The sequence below is a fragment of the Xenopus laevis genome, chromosome 7L, assembly GCF_017654675.1.
Source record: "Xenopus laevis strain J_2021 chromosome 7L, Xenopus_laevis_v10.1, whole genome shotgun sequence".
Classification (NCBI taxonomy): Eukaryota; Metazoa; Chordata; class Amphibia; order Anura; family Pipidae; genus Xenopus; species Xenopus laevis.
Window position 1 is genome coordinate 12,296,713 of NC_054383.1, and position 20,315 is coordinate 12,317,027.

At 40.5% G+C, this 20,315-nt stretch overlaps 1 protein-coding gene across 1 annotated transcript; it reads left to right on the forward strand.

The window, feature by feature from the left end:
- Positions 1-42: 42 nt before the first annotated feature.
- znf365.L (zinc finger protein 365 L homeolog) lies at positions 43-19,656 on the forward strand. The gene is made up of 6 exons (XM_018225112.2): positions 43-329; positions 5,815-6,092; positions 7,770-8,573; positions 14,787-14,967; positions 16,573-16,610; positions 19,363-19,656. The coding sequence occupies exons 3-6, from the start codon at positions 7,855-7,857 to the stop codon at positions 19,613-19,615; spliced, it is 1,191 nt and encodes a 396-aa protein (XP_018080601.1). The 5' UTR covers positions 43-329; positions 5,815-6,092; positions 7,770-7,854; the 3' UTR covers positions 19,616-19,656.
- Positions 19,657-20,315: the final 659 nt, after the last annotated feature.

Here is a 20,315-nt window from a genome sequence, read left to right on the forward strand (position 1 = left end):
CTTTGGACTGTACCACTGCACGTTGCACTGATTTGCATATATGCACAAATCCTTTATAAGAGACCTGACAGAAAAAAACCTCTTCATTTATATCACTATTTTGATAGCAGTTCGCTCCAAAGGACTGAGAGTGTGTGGAAATAAATGCAGCATGAATTTATTGCACCCCCCTTTCCCCGATTATGGACGTCCCCGTGGGAAGATCCCGCCCATAGAGACAGGTGGAGCAGGTGCTGAGACTTTGATCGTTTGGCATCTGTGTTCCCTTGTTGGGATACAATGGAAGTGCCACAGCAGGGCTGTTCCTAATGTTGCTGGGCGAGCCAGGGGTAATCGTCATGTCAGGGGGTTGAGTTTATTTTAAATGGACAGTTCAGTGTAAAAATAAAAACTGGGTAAATAGATAGGCTGTGCAAAATAAATAATGTTTCTAATATAGTTAGTAAGGCAAAAATGTAATGTATAAAGGCTGGAGTGACTGGATGTGTAACATAATAGCCAGAACACTACTTCCTGCTTTTCAGATCTCGAACTCTGAGTTAGTCAGTGACTTGAAGGGGGGAGGGCACAAAGGGCCACAAATTTTTTTTATGGGGGGCCCTAGCACCACAGTTTCACAGTTTAACTTATAAGGGGGCCTGACCATCAATAACTTTTTATAACTTGTGTGTGTGGGGGTTACCTTTTTTATGATGTCTATGTGGTCTTTTTTTGTGATGTGGAGTGGGCGGGATTTGGGGTGGGGGTTGGGGTAGGCGGGGCCAGGGGCCCCAGGAAATTTTGTTGTACGGGGCCCCGTGATTTCTAATGGCGGCCCTGCACATGGGACATAACTAGGGTTGCCACCTTTACTTTTCTGCCACAATGTACTAATCGTAATCTTTTGCTGTATCAGGGGTAAGATATGAGGGGGCCATGGGCAGTGCATCCTACATCTAAAGCCCAGTTTGGTGCCATGGGAACTTATAGAGGAAGAACAGACTATACCAAATGCTTCTTGATAGGGAGATTGTCAGATGGGCAGATCTTTGCCCTGTTGGCCGCACATGTGCTGTAACAAATAATGTGGGCCTTTGCAGACCCCCCAGTAATGCACCACATGAATGGGCTCATGCACTTCTCTCCCCAAAGGATTTTTAAAACTGGCCGATAGATATCTCTGTCAGTACGGCTATCGGTTTGCCCCCTTTCAAAGTCCAATAGGCTGCTGACTAGAGGGTCAAGCTGGCAATTAAAATTAGACCATGTGTAGCCAAATTAACCACAAACTTTATAGCCATGTTTGATCACTACAGGAGAAAGGTATAATTTTTTTTCTTACATTGTTGCTTGCAATATTTAAAACATAGTAGACCTACAACAGCTTGCTATAGGTTAAAAAAATTGAAAGGGATTTCCATCCAAAAATGTTTTTTTTTTTTTTTGCACAATTTCAATATATATTATTTAAAAAGGTTGTTCATGTTTGAGTTCTTTTAGTATGATGCAGATAGTGATATTCTGAGACAGTTTGCAATTGGTTTTCATTGTTTATTATTTGTGTTTTTTAAATTATTTAGCTTTTTATTCAGCAGCTCTCCAGTTTGCATTTCATTTTTGCAATCTGGTTGCTAGGGTCCAAATTACCCTAACAACTATGCATTCATTTGAGTAAGAGACTGGAATATGAAAAGGAGAGGCCTGAACAGAAAGATGAGTAATAAAAAGTAGCTTTACAGAGCATTTGTTTTTAGAGGGGGTCAGTGACCCCCATTTAAAATCTGGGAAGAGTGAGAAGAAGAAGGCAAATAATTGAAAAACTATAAAAAAAATAAAATAATGAAGATTAATTGAAATGTTGTTTAGAATTGGCAGTTCCATGACATACTAAAAGTTAACCCAAAGGCGAACCACATCCGCTTATATTACAGGGGAAGCTCATTTTCTGCTGGATAATTAGTGACGAGCCCTAAGCTTAGCTTCTCAACAGCCAATCAGAGCCCACTGAGCATGTGAGTGTCACAGACACTTTCCAAGATGGTGACCCCCTGTGACAAGTTTGAAGTCCTGGATCATTGCTGCTATTGACAAGCTGAAACTTTAGGCTGGTGCAATAAGTTCAGTGTATAAAACATGGAATTTTATAGCAATATTCATTTTCAGGGTTTAGTTCTCCTTTTATTTATTAAAGTTGAGCTTGTGAGGTTTTTTCTACCTCAAATAAACACACAACTCAAATGTTTGCTTATTTATGAAAAAACCCAAATGTAAAAAACTCGATTGAATACAACTGGGGGGGAAAAACTCGAATACTCTGTTATACAAGAAACCTAGAATTGATCAGGTTTTTGAGTGATAAAAGCCCGAGAATCATGAAGGCAAAAAACATCTCCAAATGGGTCAAGGGATCTCTCCCATGACCTAGACAGGTTTTAGCTGGAGTATTTTCGTATTCAGACTTTTGGCAGCTTCGGGGCATTAATAAATCTCAACAAATTCAATTTTTTTTTAATCCATAAAATTTTGAGTTTTTAGTGAACAACCCTAGAAAAACTTACTTTTTTCTGGAAAACACAACTTGACCTTTAATTACTAACCCCCTTAGTGTTTTCATATTTCTGTACATGAGTCACCGGACAAACATTGGACCATAAAAGGTGACTTGAACCAAAAAAAGTCAGAAAATCTCTATGTACATCCCATTAATGCCTTGAAACAAATGCAAATTTGAACAACGGCACAGGCATTAACACCCACCTGGGCTGAGATTGTATGGGGGATAAATCACGTATCTGTTTGTGTAGCTAAATATGATATCAAATAGCTTCTGTAAATGGTACAGAGTAATGATGTCATGTTCTGTGCCGTCTGAGCCTGAAATACTTTAACAATTGAGCATTTATCTGCCCTGTTTCAAACTGCATTTACGTGGCGGAGAGAACAACGTTTATAAACACATCTCTGTGAAAGTGGAACAACCTGAATCATTATTTTCATTCCTCTACATACCCAGGCTTCCAAATTTATACAAAAAATCACAAAACTAACATTAACAGAATCTAAAGTTATAAACAGTGAACCCTAAAAAAAACAATAGTTGTATTCTCCAAACTCTTGAAATTGTTTGTTCAGGTTTCCTTTAATTGTCCATTTTGATGTCACATGGACTTGGGTATGTTTTTTTCCTACGCCAATTCCCAAGAGTTACGTTACAGTAATATATATATAACACACAAGTGCCATGAATATCCTGTTAATTCTATCTATGCTTAATGATGTCAGCGATTATAAACGGAGCTTAGTCATGTCATTTCTGTCACATGACTCACTGAAACTTGTATATTATAATAAAGTACCCCCTGTTGCAAAATATGAGGATATTAGAAGTCACCTCGGAGTTCCATGATATTTTCCTTATATTTTACAAGAAAGGGTACTTTATTCACTATATATATATATATATATAGTAATAATGCTCAAAAGCTGCAATCTATAGAGCCAGTCTCAAGGGCCAAAGTCTCTTTTGGAATATAGCCCAGTCCACAAGGGCCCAAATATCAAGTTTCAAAAATATACTTCAAAGAGTTCTATTCAAAGTTAAAAATCAATATTTTTATTAAATACAAAATTTAAAAGAGTAGGCATACAGACCCATTGATGTTCCGCCTTACTCGTTTCATACCAACTGGTACTTAATCATAGGCACAGCTTTGATTATGATTAAGTATGATTAAGTACCAGCAGGGGCGATCCTGGCCCCTCCGCCGCCTGAGGCAGCAGCACTTGCTGCTGCCCCCCTCCTCCACCGTGCGTTTACCTTTTTGCGTCTGAGGGGGTCCGGGGGGGGTCCACAAGGGTGGCAGAGAGGGCCATTACGCTAGCACAGAGAGCCTAACTGCTCTCTGCGCTAGAAGAGCCGAATTTCTGGTTTGAAAACTGAATATTCGGCTCTTAAAGTACCAGGAGCAGTGGGGTACCTAGTGGGGTGCTGCCACCTGAGGCGACAGCCTCAACTCGCCTCATTGGCAAAGCGCCCCTGAGCACCAGTTGGTATGAAACGCTTAAGGCGGAATATCAATGGGTCTGTATGCCTACTCTTTTAAATTTTGTATTCAATAAAAATATTGATTTTTAACTTTGAATAGAACTCTTTGGAGTATATTTTTGAAACTTGATATCTCAAAGTCATCCTTGAGAAAGGTACCAAAGAGGACTGAAACGTTGAAGAGTTGCAATATGAAATAAAGAGACACTATATCACAAAGAAGAGTGCTGGTCCAGGAATAGTTTATTCTAAATATATATATATATATGAGGCTGTGACCACAAAATACATATAGTCAACTACAAGAGTCCTCTGCACTCAACCCATTATCAATATATTTAAGACAGCGACATTTGTGCATACTGCTACTGAAAAATGCCTTACCCTTTAAACAAAACAGGGTGTCTAATAAAAGGGCAGCCAAGTATGGGGGTTTACTTTGAAAGCAGCAAGTAAGTTGCAGGTAAAACCTAGTCCCTTTGTAAAATGTATAATGAAGCAATAGAATTCTTAATGAATCAGATAAAATTGAGCATAGGATTGGCCAGATATGGGATGACTTTGACGTAGTTGGCCAGCTTAAATATATTGCAATATATGGACAAACAATCCCTGTTTTGTTTAAAGGGTAAGGCATTTTTCAGTAGCAGTATGCACAAATGTCGCTGTCTTAAATATATTGATAATGGGTTGAGTGCAGAGGACTCTTGTAGTTGACTATATGTATTTTGTGGTCACAGCCTCATTGCACCCCCGCCTAATGGTTTTAAAAAATAGTGGTGAGCACAACTTTCCCTTGTTTGTTATATATATATATATATATATATATATATATATATATATATATTTATTATATATATGTCTGTGGGGCAATTGGAGGCCCAGTCTGACCCTGTTTACCTGGAGGTCACTGACCCCATGCTCTTTAAGGCTACAAATGTATTGTTATTGCAACTTTTAATTACTCATCTTTATTACAGTCCCTCCTATATTCATATTCCAGTTTTTTATTCAAATCAGTGCATGGTTGCTATGATAATTTGGAATCTAGCAACCAGATGGCTAGAATTGCAATCTGGAGAGCTGCTGAATAAAAAGCGAAATAACCCAAAAACCACAAATAATAAAAAATAAAAACCCATTGCAGTATTTGTCTTTATATTTGTATTTGAAGAATATCCTCCTGCTACATCATACTAAAAGTTAATTTAAAGGTGAACATGCCCTTGAACAGACCTGACTTGCCTGGAAGAGAGCTGACTTCTGCCATGCTGCTTTCAATAGCAATTGCATTTCCAAATAACTTTAAATGCACTGAATATTTGTAGTGAATGTGTACTGTGTATTGGAAAGTCACTTAGAATGACAAATTGGAGCTCATTTATAAACACTGGGCAAATTTGCACCTGGGCAGTAACTTATGGCAATCAAATGTTTGCTTTCATTGTTCAACCGGCAGCTGCCTGTAAAAAGCCAGTCACTGATTGGTTGCTATGGGTAACTGCCCAGGAGCAAATTTGCACAGTGTTTATAAATGAGCCCCATTTTCATTAGACAAATGAATCTTATTTTTGGCTTTACATCACCTTCAATGTTTGCTGGTGAAAAAAAGAAAGAAAAGTGTACCTATAAAACTGCCGTCTAGACGGGATTATTACCTTATTTTCTTGTTCTTACCCCGGCACTGTGGGATTTATGGCATCAGCGAGGAGCAGCTGTGCTCATTAGAATGTATTAATGTTCTCTCATTATTGGGAGTCATTTAAACCGCATTCTTATTGTGGTTACAGATTTCAGCAGCTCACCGACTGATCTCCATCTCCTGCTGTGCTCGAAGGTGACATAATCCCCTTCGCTAACAGGCTGGGATACAGCACCAGACCAATCAGATGTCCTCGCTCAGTGACCAATGAAAGAGCAGCTTGCATCCCCAGGCAGGCAAATGCTTTGGGTACCCAGGTTGCTGAGCTCCAGCTTGGCTATGTGCAACTGTCAGTCTGCACCTGATTTACGGCTCTGCTGAAAAGGGATTGTTTTTTTTTTCCCAGCAACATCAGCAACAAGTCAGGTAAGTCTCTGCAGGGAGGGTGATGGGGTGCTCCTTCCATTTATCATCCTGCACTCAATACTCTGGCAAGAAATCACAGCTTTAACATTAAAGCTACAAAGCAATCATTTTCCCTGTCAGTGCATTCCCCCCTCCCCTCACCAGCTACAGCTGTATAGATGGACTGCATCTCTCAGCATCCTCCAGCCTACAGTCAAGGGTTAAAGCATGCTGGGTGTTGTAGTCGAGCAACAGTTGAATCACAGGGAATCACTGCCATCAGACTTGGCCAGATGTCAGCCATGACACTCTCTGAAACATACATGATTTATGTGCGTGAGCAGGGACCGTATCTAATGGTGACTCCCCTAGATACTCCTTAGTCACCCCAATGCCTTTTCCTATAGGGAATATTGTGTTTATTCAATAGTGCACTATGTATAATATTATCATGTAATGAACCATCAGCATCACAGGGGTCCTCTAAGAGGCAGATATATTTAATTACAAAATGTTATACTGAACCCATCAGCATCACATGGGTCCTATTAAGAGGAAGACTGCAACTTCCAGCATCTCAGCGACAGCCAAAGGGAGTTATGCTGAGAGCTGCAGTTGAACAATAGTTGAGGGCCACAAATTGGACATCTGAATTACGCCAGGCCCTGATAAAGCGTTTGTGTGCGTAGATGTAGTTTGTGGTTTTTCTTAATTGCATATTTTGTTGTCATTCTAATTCAGGCAGCCGTACCTGATTGCTTGTATTAGTTCTCAGTTCTCCTTATTCCGCAGTCCAAGCATCAGTAATAAGATTGTAAGCTTTATGGAACACTTATCTCCTAAAATATTAATCCAGGATTCAGTTTGGGATTTGGCCAGGATTCCACTTTTTTTTTCCTGTCCATAATTTGCATATGCAAATTCGGATTCGATTTGGTATTTTAAGCTGATGCTACAGGGCTGATTATTAAATTCTGATGCTAATTGCACTGGTTTATGTGCTGCCATATAGTAATTATATGTATTAATTACTAATCAGTCTTATATTGTGACATTTCTATTCTATGTGTACTGTATATTGTGAGTGGGTCCCTAAGCTCAGTAAGTGACAGCAGCACAGAGCATGTGCAGTGAATCAGCAGAAAAGAAAATGGGGAGCTACTGGGGCATCTTTGGAGACACAGATCTTTACTGCTAAAGGGCTGTGGTTGCCTTGGGCTGGTACAGAAGCCCCAGTAGCTCCCCATCTTCTTTTCTGCTGATTCACTGCACATGCTCTGTGCTGCTGTCACTTACTGAATTTAGGGACCCACTCACAATATACAGTACACACAGAATAGAAATGTCACAATATAAGGCTGATTTGTAATTAATATAGATAATTACTACATGGCAGCACAGGAACCAGTGCAATTAGCATCAGAATTTAATAATCAGCAAACCTGTAGCATCAGCTTATATTACAGGGGAAGCTCATTTTCTGCTGGATAATTAGTGAAGACCCCTAAGCTTAGCTTCTCAACAGCCAATCAGAGCCCACTGAGCATGTGAGTGTCACAGACACTTTCCAACATGGTGACCCCCCTGTGACAAGTTTGAAGTCCTGGATCATTGTTGCTATTGACAAGCTGAAACTTTAGCCTCGTGCAATAAGTTCACTATATAAAATATGGCATTTTTAATCATATTCAATTTTAGGGTTTAGTTCTCCTTTAAGACTCCAAATCCAAATCCTGCAAAACAGCCGAGAAGATAGGATTCAGCTGGTGCATCCCTACTGGTAATGCAACAGAAACCATTCGAAGGAAGTAAACCCGCATGGCCAGACTCTGTGAGAAATGGCAACTTATACAAGCTTTTCTGCTGCCCTCAATGCGGAGAAAATGCCCGTTTCAGAAGCTTGTCTTCCTTGCGGGCGCATATAGACTACATGCACAGCTATGAGGAAAGGTATATTTGTGGGAAATCAGGCATTTATTGCGCCCTGAAAGATAACGCCCTTAAAGCGTCCATAGGACCCCTGCAGGAGACGCAGATAAATGCTACAGATGACTTAAAACCAACGAGTAGCTCTCCATCTTTTCACAACATGACAAATGAATGCCGAAAGATAAGTGTTCCCATGGAAGTATCTGAAAGGCTTTCACCTCTCCCGAAAAACCCCTATCCTGCCGACTCTCCGGGCCTCCATAATTCTCTCTCGGAGTTCCCTGCAAACAGGACTAAGCTGGAGCAGCGAGAGATGGACATGCTTGAACAAATTGTAGAAACGGTGGATAAGACCATCGAGAAAAGAATTGAGAAACTGAATAAAGAACTTTGCCAGAAAACTTCCGAGCTGCTGGAAGTTCGGGCGGCTTTTCTACAGCTCTCTCAGAAGAAACAGGAGGTTCAGCGCCGAGAGCGGGCACTTAGTCGACAGGTCGACGCTGCCGTTGAGTTGATTGCGGTACTTCGGCAGCGGCTGACCGAATCTGAGCAGGAACTTCAGAGGAAAGAGGAGTAAGTATGATAAACTGTGCATTGTTGATAATTTGGGTAACTTGGGTATTTGTACAGTGTTTTATTTACAATTGCTCAAAAAGAAGTAGTTCAAGACATTGATCAGAATATAGATGCCTGGCAAATGCTTGCACCAATAATCATCATATAGGACAATGATTTTGGCCATTTTCCTTTTTATTTTAGAGTAAAAAATGCCCAAAATCTCCCCCCCCCCATGTGTAAAGTGCCATTGTTCCTTTTCTTTTTCCTAAACTCTTCCTTACATCTTACCAAATTTCTTCAATCAGCCTGATTATCCCAATTGCAGAAACCAGCGAAGAGAACATGGTGTCTTCTGACATTTTGAGGGCATGGTCGGGTTGGCATATAGACTATCTTTGTTTACTCGTGACCTGTAGAAAGCGACACCTTGAAACTCTGCTATGAGATTGTGGTGTATATGATACAGGTTGCAAAGTGGTATTAAAGCCAGGTAGACATTTTTGAAGGCATAGGGTTGACAAAGATTCTTTATGGTTATTTGTGGCCTGTAGAAAGTGAAGACTGTCTCCCATAGACTCCATTTTATCCAAATAATCAAATTTTTTTTAAAAATTATAAATAAATAATAAAACAGTACCTTGTACTAGAGTCCTGCAGGGTCGGGTACCCGCAGGTTACCCGCAAAAATCTGCGGTACCTTGTGGGTTGAGGGGAGAAGATCTGGGTGTGGGTAAAGACGCGGGTCGGCAGTTCTGCGGGTTTGCGGGTCGCGGCTCGGGCCACGGGTCTTTTCAATAGTGATATTTACTCCTTTTTTCTGGTCACGGCTACTTCCGATGATGTCACTTCCGGTTTACAATGACAGCACTTCCTGTTTTACTCCTTTTTTTCTGATCAAGGCTACTTCCGATGATGTCACTTCCAGTTTACAATGACAGCACTTCCTGATTCTTGATGGTCAGCGGGTTGTGGGTCCGGGTTGCGGATAAGGTACTTGCGGGTAGGGTCAGATAGTGGTTCCAAGCGGGTAAGAATGCGGGTCCGGGTTGCGGATTGCAGGTTGTGGGTATGGGTCGGGTACGGGTCCCAAAAAATGGACCCCCACAGGACTCTACCTTGTACTTGATCCAAACTAAAACAAACAAAGGAACCCTTTGTCTGTTGGTATGATTCTGGGGCCACAGTGATCAATATGCACAGATTTGGGTGGAATAAGCAATGTATGTCATGTTTTTCACACTATATGAATAAGTGGTGAGTGAATAAATAGAAGGGAAAGGTTAGATGTATTGGAGACCGTGGCACTGAACCTGTCGTATAGTTCAGGGGTGCTTGGAAAACAATAGCTACACCCATCACTAATGAATACACCAATGTATTTGTGCATCTCCTATTTTGTAGATCTAGGGAGGAATTTAAAGCAGGGCTTCCACAGGTGACTTGAAAGCTAAGCAGCAGGTAGTAGGTTTGTTTTACCGATTACACAGCAGGAGACATTCTATTAGCAGGGATTTGAGAGGGAGAGAAAATAGTCTGGTGGGAGGGATACAGCGGGGAATTGTGTGTGTGTAAGTGTATCTATTTTATTACAGATTTCATGCTACTTAGAAAAGTGGGAAGTATACATACAGAACAGAGAGACCCCTAATATCACCATATGGTCTGAATTTTTTTTATTTTTACAGGAATATCAGTATGAGGCTCTCCAGTTCTTTGCTGAGCTACTACTTGCAGTTACCTACAGACAGTTGGTGTTAGTTCACACAAGGAGATTCGGGGAGATTTTGTCTCACGGAGGCAACTTCGGGGCGACTTCGGAAAACGAATCGCCGAGTGTGCTTTAGCGCAGGCGACTTTTCATTATAGCCTATGGGAAAACACGATGAGGCAGTTCGGGGAGATTGTCGCTCAGAAGACGAGGCGATTAGTCACCAGAATCTCCCCGAATCTCCTCGTGTGAACTCACCCTTAAAGGGGTGCTGGGGGTTGTAGGTTGCCAACAGCAGGAGGCCTAAGGTTGGCTATGTCATTTAAAGAGTACTTTTCTCAAGTTGGAGGCTACAGAGTTTTGCTTTCTGATGGCTTTGCCTTTCTTGGACTAAGAATTGTCAGTCTACTGGACTATATGTAACACCCCCCCCCCCAATTCATTCAGATACTAATCAGGCCTGGCAGAAAATCCCTTCTACAAAGGTCTGTCTCAGCGCTTGTTTGCAGTCAGTACTCAGACAAGTACCCGATTTGATCCAGTTGTTGGCTAAAAGAACCAAGTCCACATGGCAAGTGTCACTAGTTACCCTGCTTCTAACAGTGGGGCAACCTATCTGGCCAAGTAACCAATTAAAATTTAAGATGGCCAATCAGATTGCCTTAGAAGAGGTCTGGGAACCAATATAAGTCACACTTCTGCTCGATTTCTTAAGAGGACGAGTTAGCAACTGCTCCTTATGTCCCTGTCTAGAGACCCAGTGTGTTGAGTGTGGTTTGGAAGAGCATTCCTGATCCATAAGAGGATTCTAGGAAATCTGGGAAGGTATGGATTAGTAACATCCGATTAAATATAGACATCACTGTGCAAAATATAAGCTTTGTCAGCCTTTGACCCTGTCAAGTACAGGTACAAGGATACCAATGCTGATTTGCTGAGGACATTGGGAGCTGATTTTAAACAATTTGGTTAAAAGTGGGTATTTTAAGCATTTAAAGAGCACCTTTTCACACTTGAATATTATAATATTTTGGCTTACACAGATGGTCATAGATGGCTGACATAAATTGCCCTCTCATTCCCTTCAGATCGAGTTAGCAACATTGGCAAATGTATGGAGGCTCCCCTGCTGCCTGTTGTGGTATCTGGTAGAAAGTTCTTGAGGTATTTAACGGGAAGCTTAGGTTGAGTGGTTGAGAACAACATTGGCATGTAGGTACTTTGTAGGCATGGCAATCTCCCGCAGACCCTCTTTAGTTTAGAGAATCCTAGCTGCTGTGTTTCCAGATTTTAGGCATATACTGGACCTTTAAATGAGAACTAAAGCGTAACTAAAGAAGTAGCTAGAAATGTTGTACATTATGTTTTGTGCTTCTGTACCAGCCCAAAGCAACCACAGCCCTTTAGCAGTAACGATCTGTGTCTCCAAAGATGCCCCAGTAGCTCCCCATCTTCTTTTCTGCTGATTCACTGCACATGCTCTGTGCTGCTGTCACTTACTGAGCTTAGGGACCCACTCACAATATACAGTACACATAGAATAGAAATGTCACAATATAAGACTGATTAGTAATTAATACAGATAATTACTACACGGCAGCACAGAAACCAGTGCAATTAGCATCAGAATTTAATAATCAGCCCTGTAGCATCAGCTTATATTACAGGGGAAGCTCATTTTCTGCTGGATAATTAGTGACGAGCCCTAAGCTTAGCTTCTCAACAGCCAATCAGAGCCCACTGAGCATGTGAGTGTCACAGACACTTTCCAAGATGGTGACCCCCTGTGACAAGTTTGAAGTCCTGGATCATTGCTGCTATTGAGAAGCTTTAGGCTGGTGCAATAAGCTCAGTATATAAAATATGACATTTTTAGCCATATTCTTTTTATGGTTTAATTCTCCTTTAAACCATTGGCAGTTTTACCTATGTCCAGCACCCTTATAGGGCATATTACAACTTTCACGTGGTTGGACGTGTAAAATCTCACACATAAAGGGGAAGTTCACCTGTTCCTCCTAATAGGTTAGTGCTTGGGAAGCAGTGCAGCTGTCACTTTAGACTATTCATGCAGATACTCACAATAAATATCTTTTATTAAAATGTAAAATGTGTATACACAGTGGCGTTGTGCCATTACCAGCAAACTTGTACAAGTGCTGTCCCATCCATTTCCTTGTAGATGTATTACACTTGCATTAATCATCCAAAACTGTTGAAAACTAGAAGTAAGCTGGAAATGAAGGAATCACCAGTGATGAAATGTTCCATAACGCGCTAACAGCATGTTTAGCAGTGCCTTAGAGAATTACAAAGACAAGCTACAGTGTATGAGAGCATGGAAAAAAAGCCTTCGTTCCCATGGGGTTCCAGTTATTACTGGCAGTACTGAGCAACATTTGTTACTGTGCAATGAGGCTCAGAGAAAACAAACACATTTGTTTATAGTGTTTCCTGACGTTCTACAGGTATGGGACCTGTTCTCCAGAATGCTTGGGACCAGGGGTTTTCCGTATAACAGATCTTTCCGTAATTTGGATCTTCATACCTTACGTCTACTAGAAAATCATGTAAACATTAAATAAACCCAATAGGCTGGTTTTGCTTCCAATAAGGATTAATTATATCTTAGTTGGGATAAAGTACAAGCTACTGTTTTATTATTACAGAGAAAAAGGAAATCATTTTTAAAAAATTTGGATTATTTGGATAAAATGTCTATGAGGGTCTATGGGATAAAGAGTCTACGGGAGACGGCCATTCTGTAATTCGGAGCATTCTGGATACTGGGTTTCCGGATAACTGATCCCATACCTGTACTAGAATAGTACATATGATAAGAGGGTTTAGCTGGATTCTCCTTTCCTAGATAAATGACTCTATCTGGGGTCAAGTCAAATATTCTGTCTGCTCTGGTTTAAAACTGTCCCCTGGAGTTGTGTAAAGGTAATGGGCGACGGGAAGATTTTGCGCTACTGCGGGCACAAATCTCCCGAAAAAGCTTCTCCACCGGCAATCATTAAAACCAACACGTCTCTTCGTTTTTCCAGAGTCGCCAGAAGTTGTAACTTCTTCTCCCCTTCTTATCCCCCCAGGTCCCAAGCATTCTGGATTACAGGTCTCATGCCTGTATGAGGTTATGTCAAGGGTAGACTCTAATGAGGCAAGGGCCTCTGTGATGGATTCTGTGTACTGTTTGACTCTGTACAAAGGGAAGATTAAAACTGTGAGCAAATTAAATCATTAGCAGACTAAATCAGGTAAAAAAAACGATGAAGGGCGAGTGCTTTTATACAGATTATGGAACTCTGTTTATAAGGACATATTTTACAGGATAGTCATAATGGTTAGTGTGAAATATATATATATATACTGTATAAATATGTAAAGATATATACAGTAAAGATCCGATCGTACAAATCAACGTACAATCTTACTTCCCATCTCCCGACCTGCCACTTACCATTCCGATCAAATAAAGTACAAAAGAACAGATCAGCCGATGTTCTGCCCCTGACAGCAATCGTACGAAAGTTATGTCCGACCAAAGCCAGTGACAGTCTCCCTCTGAAAATCATACGATCGGCAATACACGCAGAGATATTATCGGCAGCCGACAGAAATCTTTTAACCTGTCCGATCGACCAAACGACCGATCTCCGCCGGACGAAAAATGTCGGGACTCTCTACACACGGTCCGCAAATCGTACGAATCCTCGATTTGTACGATCAGATCTTTGCGTCTATGGCCATCTTAAGAGCAATTATGCTCTCTGCACTAGCGACGTGGACCACCCCCGACCCCCTCCGGCACGACGTGGACCGCACCCAACCCCCTCCGGTGCTGAAAAGGTGAGTGCCGTGGAGAGGGGTGAGGGGCGGCGAAAGGAAGACTGCCTCAGACAGCACAATGCCCAGGATTGCCCCTGTATACAGGTATGGTATTTGTTATCCAGAAAGCTCTGAATTACAGGAAGACCATAGACTCAATTTTAAACAATCAATTCAAATTTAACAAATTGATTTCCTTTTCCCTGTAATAAGAACGCAGCAGCTTGTACTTGATCTGAACTGAGATATTATTAATCCTTATTGGAGGCTGACAATTCTGTTGGGTTTAATTAATGTTTAAATTACTTTTTAGTAGACTTAAGGTATGCAGATCCAAATTACGGAAAGATCCTAGGTCCAAGCATTCTGGATAACAGGTCCAATACCTGTGTGTGTGTGTATATATATATATATATATCTTGTGCATTAAAAACTAACAAAACTGCGTCTCTCTCTATTTGAAAAATAGCGAAAAAGATTTATTTAAACAGATAATATATGCAGAATACTCAACGTTTCTGTCCTATACAGGGACCTTCATCAGGAGTATGTAAACAGCTGTTAGTTTTTACTGTATATGTTTTTGTTGCTGAGGGACCCAGGTATAGATGTAGTATATGGTGTGCACCGAGTGGACTATGTATCTTGTGTATTATATACACATCAGATAATGTTTTATTATTTTGCAGACAAGTTGTTTCAATAAACCATTTTCTGGAGGCAGCAGCTGAAAAGGAGTTTCATGGTAAAAGGCGGCTACAGCAGTTCATGGAGAATCTGCTACTGCGAGTGGAACTTTCTGAAAAACAACTGGAGTATTATCAGAACCGTCAAATCAAGAACAGCCAAGCAAGTGTCGGGGATGCTATAGTGAGAGAACATCTCTTTAAAAAATATATAAATATAAATACATTCCCCATGTCTGATCTTTGCTGCTAAAGGAATAAATACCAATTCTGATACAGCAGGGGCCTGTGAGAAAAGGTCCATCCTGGAACACTGGAGTTAATAGGAAGTTTAGGCTGGACTCTCCCACTCTGCTACTGTGGACTCTTCCACTGTGTTGTTTCTCAGCCGGCGCTCATAGGAAACAGCCCAGCATGGCTGTCGTCTTAGCTCAAACTCATTGCTCTGTAGCTGCAGTGCTTGTTCTTGGTTTGATAATTTTAATTAAAGGAAAACTATACGCCCAAAATGAATATTTAAGCAACAGATAGTTTATATCAAATTAAGTGGCATATTAAATTCTTATCAAACTGGAATATATATTTAAGTAAATATTGCCCTTTTACATCTCTTGCCTTGAACCACCATTTTATGATGGTCTGTGTGCTGCCTCAGAGATCACCTGACCAGAAATACTGCAGCACTAACTGTAACAGGAAGAAGTGTGGAAGCAAAAGACACAACTCTGTCTGTTAATTGGCTCATAGTTTGGTTTGTTTGTGTGCACAGTGAATCATATGATCCCAGGGGGCGGCCCTTATTTTTTAAAATGGCAATTTTCTATTTATGATTACCCAATGGCACATATAACTAAAAAAGTATATTATTGTGAAAATGGTTTATTTACATGAAGCAGGGTTTTACATATGAGCTGTTTTATGCAAAAAAAATGTTATAGAGACCTACATTGCTTGAGGGGTATAGTTTTCCTTTAACTACCCTTCTATAAGATTGCACAGTGAAGTATAACAAGGGATGACTCTTTAAATGAGTGCTTCTCCATTAAATTAACTTTTAGTATGCTATAGAATGGCTTATTCTAAGAAACATTTCAACTGGTCGTCATTTTTTCTTTTTTATCATTTTTGAATTATCTGAAAAACAAATGCTCTGTAAAACTAAATATGTATTGTTATTGCTATTTTTGTTACTCATCTTTCTATTCAGACCCTCACCTATTCATATTCCAGTCTCTTATTCAAATCAGTGAATGGTTGCTAGGGTAATTTGGACCCTAGCAACCAAGGTTGGACTGGGCAGGAGGGACACCAGGAAAAAACCCAGTGGGCCCCAGCTCTTGTGGGCCTCGCCGGGCTAGACCCAGACCATGCCACAATCTGTTGCCGCTACCCAACCTCCTCCTCCTGACGTGGAAAGGTACACACACAATGGCGGGGAGACAGCTGGAGGAGGGTTGAGTTTTTGGGGCAGGGGTGTTGAGGGCCCTAAGGTAGTGGCCCAGGTGGGTCCGGGGCCCCCCAGTCAGACCCTGCCAGATTATTGAAATTGCAAACTGGAGAGCTATTGAACAAAAAGCTAAATAACTAAAAAAAACACAAATAACAGAAAATGAAAACCAGTTGCAAATTGTCACTCTCTTTAACTAAAAGTTAAATTAAAGGTGAACAACTCATTTAAGGCAAAAACCTGGCCACTAGCACATGCGACTGTACTATAGACAACATTGTATCTTAAATGCTCTAGGTACTGCTAGAATGAAATTTAATTTATATGTTTCCTTTTTTTTAGGTTGGGCCTGTTCCAGCTAACAGGAAAAGCAAGTGCCAGTATGTACCATATGAATTATTTTTGTTTATAACATTTTTTATACACTATGCACTTACACTATGTGGCCAAATGCATGGGAACAACTGTAATTTTTGGAGATGGCTATTTCAGCTACTTCCATCATTGCTAACACAGGTGTCACTACACCATACAATTACTTTACTATTCCATGCTTCCTACAGGCAACATTGAGGGAAACTCCTTCCCTGTTTCAGCTCAATAATGCACTCATGCACCAAGCCAGGCCCATACAGACTAGGCCAAGTTGTAATTTTCGGCACCCTAAATCCAGAACCAGTGCTAGGCTCCCTGGTCTCGGCTCTTGCTTCTGCCTTTAACAGCCACTAAATTGGATGCCGCCATGTCTTAATAAGAGAGGAGGCAAGCAAAGGAATCTGGACAAGCAATGGGGCACGACCGTTTTACCAAGGATATTGGATGGAAGGCAACACAACTTAGAAGACAGGCCAGACAAGAAAGTGCAGTCAGGCAGACTGGGCCAGCACCATCAGAGTTGAAGAATAGTCAGGTTGGTGCAGGCAGAGTTCAAAGAATGGTCAGACAGGCTAAGAGCAGGATTGGAGAAGGTAGAATAGTCAGCAGGCAGGCAAGGATCAGTTTGGAGAGTTCGGAATAGTCAGCAAGCAGGCAAGGGTCAATAACAGTCTGATCAAACAGGATTCACCAAGAATAAACACCCAGGAAACTAGCAAGTAGAACCTAACAATGGGCAATGTGTTACATTCAAAAGCCCCTTTAAATACCTTTGAATTTTGCCTGATGATGTCATCACGCCGGCGAGTAAAACCAGTCATAGAAGGACTGGGCGATGGAAGGAGAAGAGCGTATGTGGCGGGCATCCCTGACGGTCACTAGGCCACCAGGGTGAGTGATCCTTACGTAAGTGCTTTGATTGGATTGACTTCAACCCAACTAAGCCAGTGTAGGATGAATTAGAAAGTGACTATAAGTAAGATCTGACCCCCAATATCAGTGACCAGCTTCAGTGATGCTGTTATGGCTGTATGGAAGCAAATCCCAGCAACAATGTTCCAACTTCCAGTGGAAATCGGCCCAGACGTGTAGAGGCTGTTATAGCACCAAAGGAGGCCCTGCTTCATATTAATCCCCTTGGTTTGAGAATAAGATGTTGAACAGGCAGTTGTCCACAAGGTTTTGGCAAGATAGTTTATGTAGGGCTTAGGATAATGACTGGATCCTCACATTGGGGGTCTGGTGACTCATGCAGACCAGTTGTGTGTAGAGCACATTCATGGACCTTCTAAACCTTCTCCCAACGATGAATGGTAATTCATTTGATAAGACCTTATTGAACTAGAAAAAATCTAGAGGGCATCAGATGAATTAAAGGGACGGGTCTTTTCTGACCTATACAAGTATGAGACTTGTTATCCAGAATGCTCAGGATAACAGATCTTTCCATATTTGGATCTTAATACCTTAAGTCTACTAGAAAATCAATGTAAACATTGAATAAACCCAATAGGCTGGTTTTGCTTCCAATAAGGATTAATTACATCTTAGTTGGGATCAAGTACAAGTTAGTGTTTTATTATTACAGAGAAAATGGAAATCATTTTTAAAAATTTGGATTATTGGGATAAAAGGGAGACGAGAATTCCGTAATTCGGAGCTTTCTGGATAACTGGTTTCCATATAACAGATACATATATATATATATATATATATATATATATATATATATATATATATATATATATATATATATATATATATATATATATATATTGGATACATTTTGACTTAGTAGGCCCTCTCTTTATTTTTATGCAAAGCAATAGGAATCTTGGGAAGCGAACCCAGTTTCACTCCTAGGGGTATATTTATCAAAGAGTAATAGTGAAGTTCCGCCACTAGAGTGAAATTCCGCCACTTCCCATTCATTTCTATGGGTTTTTTAAAGGCGTATTTATCAGAGATAGAAATTTCACTTTCACCCATTGATAAATATGCCTTCCAAATCCCATAGAAATGAGAGCTGCAGAATGTCACTCTAGTGGCGGAACTTAACTCTTTGATAAATTTACCCCCTAAAATTTCCATTCTATGATGAATCTTACCCATTGTGCATTAAAATCTAGTGGGTATTTGAAGAGAATCGAAACTGGGTGTCCTTTCCAGCATTCCCTTTCTTTTGATAACATATATTGGTAACAGTAAAAATGTAACCTCTGGATTTATCTGCCTTCTGTCTCAACTGCAAGATAGGATTTTAATTTCAAGCTGGAGAGTGTCAGGAAAGGAATAAGAGTACAGGTGTGAGATCCATTATCCGGAATCCCGTTATCCAGAAAGGTCTGAATTACTCCCATAGATTAAATTTTATCCCGATATTTAAAAATTATTTCCTTTTTCTCTATAATAATAAAATAGTATCTTATACATGATCCCAACTAAGATATAATTAATCCTTATTGGAGGCAAAACCAGCCTATTGGGTTTATTTTATGTTTACATGATTTTCTAGTAGACTTAAGGTATGAAGATCCAATTTACGGAAAGATCCATTATCCGGAACACCTAAGCATTCTGGATAACAGGTCCCTACCTGTAATTGAAACCCAGCACTAGAAATCAAGTAATAATGGCTACTATAATAAACCAAGTCAAAATGTATGAACTGCATAAACATATATGGAAAAAGTGCTTACTGGAATCACATTATTGTACTACTGCAGTGTCCTGTATTTTTTTCTCCATTCTTATTAGAAATCGTGGCAGTTACCACCCCGTAAATGTTGTTCCTGATGCCAAAGCTCCATCTGCACAGAAAGGGAGATCATATATCAATCGAGTGGGGATACAACCAATGAAATTGCTCCACGAGTCTTCTGACTATCCGAGAGACCTCTGGAAGTGTCAGAAGAAAGGCGAACCTTTGGTGTCTGCCAGAAAGCTACACAGCAAATCCAAACTAGGGAAGAAATCAGGCCCGTGCAGTTGTGCTTACAAGCAATATTAAATTTTACAGCTATATTTTACATTTGAATAAAGCCAGAAAAGTATCTCTCTGAGGGCCATTTTACAAGACTGTTGGCATATGATGTCCATGGCATGGTGCTATGTCTGTATGCAGCATGATTGGATATCACTTGCATTTCCTAATTGTATCACTGGCCATGGACTAAATGCGTAGAAATATCAATTGGCTGTGTGAATCTCTTGCGCACCACATATTTTGTGGACAAGCAGTATGTAGGAAGTGGCCCTAAATTTCTTTAAGAAGATGCTATTGATTTGTAAAACATTGTAAGGGTATGAGAATTGTACAAATTTAAACAACTCTTCGTGATCTTTCCCAGAGCTGTCTCTAAGGTGGTGATGGGGCAACTGGGGCCCTGAACACAAGTAGACAGGAACCCCTACTGAGCAACAGCTCTAAGTAGTAAAAGGAAGCTTTAGTTGCAACAGCTGTAGCCTTAAATGAAGGCTTTACTGCTCTATGGTAGCATGAATATTAAGGTAAATAGTTGTGTCTATATTAACAGTCAGATAATAGTCTCTGGGAAGGGAGTGTGACTGTGGGATAGCAGGTATAGTAGGGAGAGATGGTGCCTATAGTAACAGTGGATAATAGTCTCTGGGAAGGGAGTGTGACTGTGGGATAGCAGGTATAGTAGGGAGAGATGGTGTCTATAGTAACAGTGGGATAATAGTCTCTG

Bases quoted from the DNA above. Each gene is read 5' to 3' on its own strand.
- znf365.L (XM_018225112.2), top strand. From the start codon at position 7,855: ATGCAACAGAAACCATTCGAAGGAAGTAAACCCGCATGGCCAGACTCT. The intron at 8,574-14,786 runs GTAAGTATGATA...ATTATTTTGCAG, and splicing joins GAACTTCAGAGGAAAGAGGA to ACAAGTTGTTTCAATAAACC. The intron at 14,968-16,572 runs GTGAGAGAACAT...CCTTTTTTTTAG, and splicing joins CAAGTGTCGGGGATGCTATA to GTTGGGCCTGTTCCAGCTAA.